Here is an 8593-nt window from a genome sequence, read left to right on the forward strand (position 1 = left end):
TGTCCATCATAAGAAAGTAAGTAAAAAGGACACACGTCTGAACTACTCCTACTTTAAAGTATACTGTATTCAACCATTAAAGCACTACTTTTCCACATACAATAACTCTAAGTGAACTTCTGTCTGGCTACATAAGAATTAAGTTGCGGTGAAATACCAGGATGACTACCAACACGGTCATAATGAACCTTTCCTCAGCCTGCCCCAGAGAGACTCTGGTAGAAAACGTCTTCTTTCTGAGGCATGACAGAAGTCCAGACCAGTGGGTGGCGCTAATGCACCTTCAACCTTATTTGCCAGCCGCCTTTAAAAACCGAAGAAGAGGAGGAAGCAGTGGGATGAGCGCGTACAGTCAATGTGAGCGACACATGAGCAACTCAGCGTTTCAGATGGCAGAGAGCTTAGAATCCAAACTCCAGCTGGTTCAGCGGCACATAAGAGCTTTTCCGGACTTTCCAAAGAAAGGCATCGTGTTCAGGTAACATTCATTTATACTGACCATGTCTGGATTTCAAAGGTCCCATTTAAAGCTTGATAGACTAGAAATAAGTTCAGCCGCTGTGGCTTTACAGTAGATACAGAGACTAAAGCTGAATGTAACATGACGATGGCATGAGAAGCTAAGGTCGATAAAGATGAAGGGAGGCACATAAAGATAGAATGATAAAATATGATCAAATGCTCTGGTGTATCAGCTTTAGATACACCGAGACGAAATAGAAAACGAGCATGCTGTCTGTTATCGTTGTCAGAGAGCAGTCTGTCTGTCCTACCTAATCAGGTTAATGTCCCATGTTACCCAGGGACAGGGGGCAAAGTTAAAAAACAGATACGGAATGTTGTAAGAGGTTATGCAGCAGAACTGATATCTAGGACCTTCAAGGATCACAACCTGGGAGGACTGGACAACCAGGTCAGCTAGCTACAGGAGGCCAGAGCCCCTCTTTCTGGGACATGTTCCTGGCAAAATTATGTAAATGCAAATATTCAGGTACTACATTATCATAAATAGTCGTATAACTATAAAATTTGGCAGAGAGTATCCTGACACAATTAAAAAAAACTAAGGTGAGTCCAAGATAGACTTTAAGAATAAGAAAACCTTTAATTGTCCCACAATGGGGAAATTGCAGTTTGCAACAGCATGCAGAAATGACAGAGATAGAATAGATAATGGACATATTGCACAGACTGGTGTTATTACACCATAAGAGTGCTGTGGCCAAAAGTCTTCTCTATATCTATATCTCTATATCCCAAATCGAGGAGACTGAATTTCCAGTCGGGAACATACATTACAGAGCCTTCTGTCCCTAATCTGCTTCAAGATGGCAAAAAGACAGCAGCAGTAGTTAATGCCATGTGTGCCATACGATATGGGTCTTTTCAAAAAGGTAAAGAATTTGGCACCATTGCTGAGCAATATAAAAAGCCTGCTGCTGAATAATGTGCCTGCTGGCAGTCAGTTCATACACGTCCAGTGCAGGCTACAGTGGACCCAGCCTTAAATTTTTGCAGTCTCAGCTAACAAAGCAAACTTTCTGAGCTTCCTCTGTGACAAATGGTGTGAGAATGAACAACTAGAGCCTGTTCTCGGCCCAACTCATCTCTTTCAAAGAAGAGACCAAGAGTGTGGTGCTGACAGAAGGCTCTGTAATGTGTGTTCCTGCTCTGGAGTCTACACAGCAGGAGGCAGACACCAGGATCATACTCCACACCCTCTATAGTGTCCAGAATGAAGGAGTTGACAGAGTTGTCGTACATGCCAGTGACACTGACATCGTTGGCATGTGTCTGTACTATGGTGCAACGTACCTTAGTGATCTAGCAGAGCTGTGGGTGAGAACAGCCCAGAATGCATACCTGCCTATCCATCCATCCTATCCAGTATTCAGTTTTCATGTTCACTACAGACAGCAATAACATCAACAAACATAAATATGTTGTTAAAAGCAAGTTCAATCTTTGAGCTAGAAAGGCTATCTGGACTCAAATTAGATAGATATTCACCATAAAGTGCTGAAAATATTAATTTTCATGAGAATTTGTCAGGCGAACAGTACTTTTTTGTTTTTTTTGGGATGTTGAGGGTGATTGGGTGCTTCCCCCTATGTGTCAGGATACTCTCTGCCAAATTTTATAGTTGTATGACTATTTATGATATTGTAGTACCTGGATATTTGCATATACATAATTTCGCCAGGAACATGTCCCAAAAAGAGGGGTTTTGGCCCCCTTTAGCTTTCCAGTAGCTAGTTGACCGGGTTGTCCTCCCAGGTTGTGATCCTTGAAGGTCCTAGATATAATTTCTGCTGCATAACCTCTTGCAACATTCAATGTCTGTTTTCTGCGTTTTTTTAGACCTTCAGTCTTCAAACCCAAGCTTCGAGAGATATCTGCCAAAAGTTACAAATCCTGTCCCAAATCCCTAACATTTGTGAGCAGCGTGGAGTGTTTCGTAAGGTTTCTCTCAGAACAAGTGCATCCGTGCATCCGTGCTCAAGAACAGTGTGTAGAGCGCTTCATGGAATGGGTTTCCATGGCCGAGCAGTTGCATCCAAGTGCAATGCAAAGCGTCAGATGCATTGGTGTAAAGCACGCCGCCACTGGACTCAGAGCAGTGGAGACGTATTCTCTGGAGTGACAAATCGCGCTTCTCCATCCGGCAATCTGATGGATGAATCTGGGTTTGGTGGTTACCAGGAGAACGGTACTTGTCTGACTGCATTGTGCCAAGTGTGAAGTTAGTGGAGGGGGGATTATGGTGTGCGGTTGTTTTTCAGGAACTGGGCTTGGCCCCTTAGTTCCAGTGAAAGGAACTCTGAATGCTTCAGCATACCAGGAGATTTTGGACAATTCCATGCTCCCAACTTTGTGGGAACAGTTTGGGGATGTCCTTCCTGTTCCAACATGACTGCGCACCAGTGCACAAAGTAAGGTCCATAAAGACATGGATGAGCGCGTTTGGTGTGGAAGAACTTGACTGGTCTGCACAGAGTCCTGACCTCAACCTGATAGAACACCTTTGGGATGAATTAGAGTGAAAACTGAGAGCCACTGATGCCAGTCCAACATCAGTGTCTGACCTCACAAATGTGCTTTTGGAAGAATGGTCAAAAATCCCCATAAACACACTCCTTAACCTTGTGGAAGGCCGACGTCATGTTAAACCCTATGGATTAAGAATCGGATGTCACTTAAGTTCATATGTGTGTAAAGGCAGATGAGCGAATGCTTTTGGCAATATAGTGTGTTGTGTAGGTATTGTGCCTCCAAAACAGTTGTGACTCATCAGAGGGTGCCTATAGCGTCTGGCAACAGAATGTTGTTAGTGGAGGGTCTTTGGGTCCTAAGGGTTGAGGGGAGGGGTCTCTGTGGGTCATCCCACAGATACTTGATCAGTATGTACAGTACAGTTCCTAACGCGTTTTTGTGTGTGGGCCTGTGTCAGGCTGCATCCTGCTGAGGATGGCTGCTGCCATCGAGGAGTGTCATTGCTATGGGGTGGGGGTCTGGTCTGGTCTAGGTGGGTGCTACATGTCTAAGTAACATCCACATGAATGCCAGTGTTATTTACTCCTCCTGTCAGTGGTTTTAATGTTGTGGCTGATCAGTGTATACTGTATTTAGTTGGAGACTCAGTATAATTATACAGTATACTCACTATAGTAAATCCATTTCATTTTTACATACATTTGAAGGGACCGTATACTACTAATGGAATGTGTGTGAATCCTGCAGAGATATCTGTCCAATCCTGAAGGATGCAGCTGCTCTCACGGCAGTTATCGACCTGTTTGAAGACCATGTGAGGAACAATTACAAGCAGGTTGAGCTGATCGTAGGTAAGAAAAGAAAAAATAAATAAATAACTACAATGGATCTGGCTTGGCTGAAGCCCGATACCGATCTGAACTGATCATTTTAAAAACGCCTGGATCTGCCCCGATAACGATCAAGACATCCCTAGTTGCAGTGATACATTGTTCGACAGTCTGTATCTAATTATTTTGCTGTTACCTACTGAATATTGTTGTGTGCGTGCAGGTTTAGATGCTCGGGGCTTCCTGTTCGGGCCTCTTCTTGCCCAGAGGCTTGGTATTGGCTTTGTCTTGGTGCGAAAAATAGGGAAGCTGCCTGGAGCCACGGTGTCCGTGGCTTATGATCTGGAGTATGGCAAGGTGAAGAACACAAACAAACACAGTGGAAGGGTTCTGTTTAGAAGCTTTGTGCTTTGCAGAACGTTCTTTTTACAGTGCATGACTTCCTTTTTCTTTCTTTTCTTTCATTTGTTCCTCCAGGCAGAAGTAGAGATCCAGGAGGATGCCGTGGCTCCGGGGCAGAAGGTTCTTCTCATTGATGACCTCCTTGCTACTGGAGGTGAGGAACTGCTCTAGTCAGACGTGCTTTGTAACCACCATGTTCACTGGTCAGAGTCTGACTGACTGTTGAATATTCTTTCCTGGCTGACAGTAAACACAACAGTCAGTCTAAATGGGTAAATGAGCAGGATCCAGGATATACAGAGTCGCTTTTTTACACTACATACTATAAAAGACATCATAAATCAGACCACTGTAATTTCATGAAATTAAAAAATACTATTAACCATAAAACTACAATGGTTTCTGCTTGGTTACTAGTTAAGTTAAAGTTAATAGGTATCACATTTACCAGTGAAAGAATTTAACAGCACACTGAACTATCAAATGTAGCTGTGATGCCGTCATCCATCCATAGCATAGTCATGAAGATCATGACAAAGTGTTAGTTTGCATTATTAGCAAATAAAATTGGTTTAGAGACATATTCTCTTCAGACAGTCCATCCTCTAGCAGCAGCTTATTATTTGGACCATATATTCATGTGTAAATGACACATACAGTGGGGAAAATAAGTATTTGATACACCGCCGATTTTGCAAGTTTCCCATCCATCCTCTCCTCAATATGGTGCACTCGTCCTGGTCCCTCTGCAGAAAAGTACCCCCACAGCATTATGTTTCTACCCCCATGCTTCACAGTTGGGATGGTGTTCTTGGGATTGTACTCATCCTTCTTCTTCCTCCAAACACGACGAGTGGAGTTTATACCAAAAAGTTCACTTTTGGTCTCATCCGACCACATGACCTTCTCCCATGCCTCCTCTGGATCATCCAGATGGTCATTGGCAAACTCCAGACAGGCCTGGACATGTGCTGGCTTGAGCATTTTAATCCATGGCAGCGTAGTGTGTTACTAATGGTAACCATTGAGACTGTGGTCCCAGCTCTCTTCAGGTCATAGACCAGGTCCTCCTTTGTAGTTCTGGGCTGATCCCTTACCTTTCTCATGATCATTGACACTCCACAAGGCGAGATTTTGCATTGAGCCCCAGTCCGAAGGAGACTGACAGTCATCTTGAGTCCCTTCCATTTTCTAATAATTGCACCAACAGTTGTTGCCTTCTCACCAAGCTGCTTGCCTATTGTCCTGTAGCCTATCCCAGCCTTGTGCAGGTCTTCAATTTTGTCTCTGGTGTCCTTAGACAGCTCTATGGTCTGGGCCATGGTGGAGAGGTTGGAGTGTGATTGATTGTGTGTGTGGACAGGTGTCTTTTATACAGATAACAAGTTCAGACTGGTGCAATGAATACAGGTAATGAGTGGAGGATAGGAGGGCTTCTTAAAGACAAACTAACAGGTCTGTGAGAGCCAGAATCCTTGCTGGTTGGTAGGTGATCAAATACTTATTTCATGCAATAAAATACAAATTAATTATTTAAAAATCGTACAATTTCTGGATTTTTATTTTAGATTCTGTCTCTCACAGTTGAAGTGTACCTATGATGAAAATTACTGACCTCTCCATTCTTTGTAAGTGGGGGAACCAAAAGTAGAATAGTTTGGATAAATAGGGGGCTTTTGTCTGGAGCTGAAACTCATCCCAAACGGTAGAAACATGGTTAGTTCAAAACGAGGCTTTGTACTTACATGTGACCAATTATAAAGCAGAGGGAATAAAAAATAAATGAATACTGGTCTGCTTGTTTAACTTATGTGGTTATCAACCCATTATACTGTAGATTCATAGACTGGTCTTGTTTTTATATGGTGCTTTTCTACATATAGGTGTAACACACAAGCACAATGTCTTGCTCAAGGACAGTGTATGGCATGCAGTGTCCCTTGTTAGTGTGACATGGTAATGCTAAGGTAAACTGTAAAGGTTATGCCTTACCTATATTGGATTATTATGTGACATGTGTGTTGTGTGTGTTACAGGCACGCTGTCTGCAGCTTGTGAGCTGATGAAGAAGCAGCAGGCCACAATCCTGGGATGCTTGGTGGTCATTGAGCTCAAAGAGCTGAACGGCATCGACAGACTGAAACCACACAGTGTGTTCTCCCTGGTTCAGTACTGAGGACCACTGCAGCCAAAACGCCAGACACTGGGAACAAGTCAAACATTGATTTTAAAGATCAGCTGCTACACCGATGAACTCTTCCAAGAAAAGCCATATATGTTGTTTTTTGTCTTATTGTTTCATTTAAAATCAAATGTGTTAAAATAATGTGTTAAAGCTTGAACTGCAGGGCTGAAGCCCACCCCCAGAGGTTTTGTGATTATGACAGGGAGGGAGCTTCGTTGTCGACGGGAACATTAAATCTGTGGCAGATGGACCGAATGTGTCAATACTACTTCTGTGTCTTAAGGGTTTAAGGCTTATGTTGTTCTGCTATCGTGACTGAACCTCAAACATGAATCAATGCGGAAAATTACTTTTGCACCTTGATATAAAATAAACAAAGACTTAATGATATAACTACCCTACCGATTCAATATTTAAGAAAATATAGAACGATCTATTATCTGGTATGACTAGAGGCTAATGGTGTAATGCAATTTATGTTATACAACCTCTGTACTTATCTTGCATATTCTTCTACAATTTAGCATTTACCATATCCTGACATTGTTTACTTGCATACTCTGCTTTCTGACTTTCTGTCTGTCTGGGTTTCTTCTCTGCCTCATGTGTGCAGATTATAGCTGCTGCTGGGCATTCCACTGGGGCTAAGCTGCTAACTCACCTATGTCTCATCATTCAGTCAAGGCTGGAACTGTACTCGAGGACCTTGAACTCTCCTGCTCATCACTTGTTATTCACTTTACCTCTGTCATAGTTGCCTCTGAACTAGCCATCAACCGTTTGTCAACCTGGGAAGTGCAGTTCTTAATGCACCTGTATTTCCTCTTTGCTGCAGGTACAGCCCAAGCTCTAGTATTCACCAGCCAGCTTCTGCAGATTCCTTTTGGAACTAAGCTCCAGCTCTTGTAAACCTTTGTTAATTAAACTCCTGTTTTGTGCCTGGGTCCTTTTCAGAGTGTTTTAAATTGTCTCAACATAACAAGTTTGGTTTCTTTGAACAGGGTTTGTAGGAGGCACAGATCCATAGTCAGTAAACGGTCATTGGCACACCCGTAGTTTGGAGAAGCAGAGAGAAGTGCCATAGCACAAAGTGGAGTAATGATCTTTGGACAGGGTCAGCAGCAAAACTGTTACCCAAAAAAAAGCTGACGATGGTGGCTAAAATATGTTTTTCTACTGAGACTGTCCAATGCAATGACCAGGGTTGGGGAGTAACGAATTACATGTAACGGAGTTACGCAGGATGACTTTATATTTACCTCTGTGAGCCTTGTTGCGGTTAGGTTTGTAGCTGTAGTCTCCATTTGAAATCGAGTAGTGTTTACTGTTTGATTCTCTGGCTGTCGCTTTGTGGAATATCAAGTAATCTTGTTGGTTCGCTGTGAGTCTTGTGGTAGGTACCGATCAAAAACTAAGTTATGGCTGTCAGGAGTTGAGCCCTATTTAAACTCTCGGCAACATTCTACAGATCAAAGGCAGGCTTTGATGACCATTGCTCTTTGATGACATCACATTCCATCAAAGAATCTGACTCTGTGATGTCAGCTTCTCTGATGACATCACATTCCATCAAAGAATCTGACTTGGTGATGTCAGATTGGATGGAAGGCAACATTCCATCAGCTCAGTGTGGACACATGAGAGGTGATCTCAGTCAATCAACCAACCAACCAATCAATAATCAACCAATACATTTTAAATGTCTTCAAATGCAACAAATAGTTTGATTCATCTGTAATTAGGGGTCCATGCAAACGAAGTTGCAGGATCCCTATTGATTTTTGTTGCGATTTTTATTATTTGCCTTAGCCTTAATTTTCTGCTTAGCTAAAAGTGTCTGCCCGGGACAAACTGCAAGGGCGAAAGGCATCAAACCTGGTAACTTGGTAAATTGTGTTTACATTATTGTTTTACAAGGACGTTTTGCATAAATGTTAGCGGCTCAGGGCCTGTAGTTTGGACATGCAGAGCAGAGAAAGCTGCTCTGTTAATTTTATGTGCTTAGCGAATTTTTTTAAATCATTTAAATATTGCTGGGCGTTTGTACATGCCAGCAGCCCACCATTTAGTCCATAAATGTATTGGCACCACTAGGTTGGTTCTTGCCATAATATGGTATGGCTGATGAAGATATTATGTTCATCAGCACTGGGCTAATTATGTAACATTATTGTAGTTCTCA

General features: G+C 42.5%; 1 protein-coding gene across 1 annotated transcript; it reads left to right on the forward strand.

The window, feature by feature from the left end:
- Nucleotides 1–98: 98 nt before the first annotated feature.
- aprt (adenine phosphoribosyltransferase) lies at nt 99–7801 on the forward strand. Its single transcript, XM_084562042.1, has 5 exons — nt 99–478; nt 3742–3845; nt 4048–4181; nt 4302–4380; nt 6263–7801. Exons 1-5 carry the CDS (start codon nt 162–164, stop codon nt 6400–6402), a joined length of 774 nt encoding a protein of 257 aa, XP_084418168.1. The 5' UTR covers nt 99–161; the 3' UTR covers nt 6403–7801.
- Nucleotides 7802–8593: the final 792 nt, after the last annotated feature.

This window comes from Chelon labrosus (genome assembly GCF_963514085.1).
Source record: "Chelon labrosus genome assembly, chromosome: 15".
NCBI lineage: Eukaryota > Metazoa > Chordata > Actinopteri > Mugiliformes > Mugilidae > Chelon > Chelon labrosus.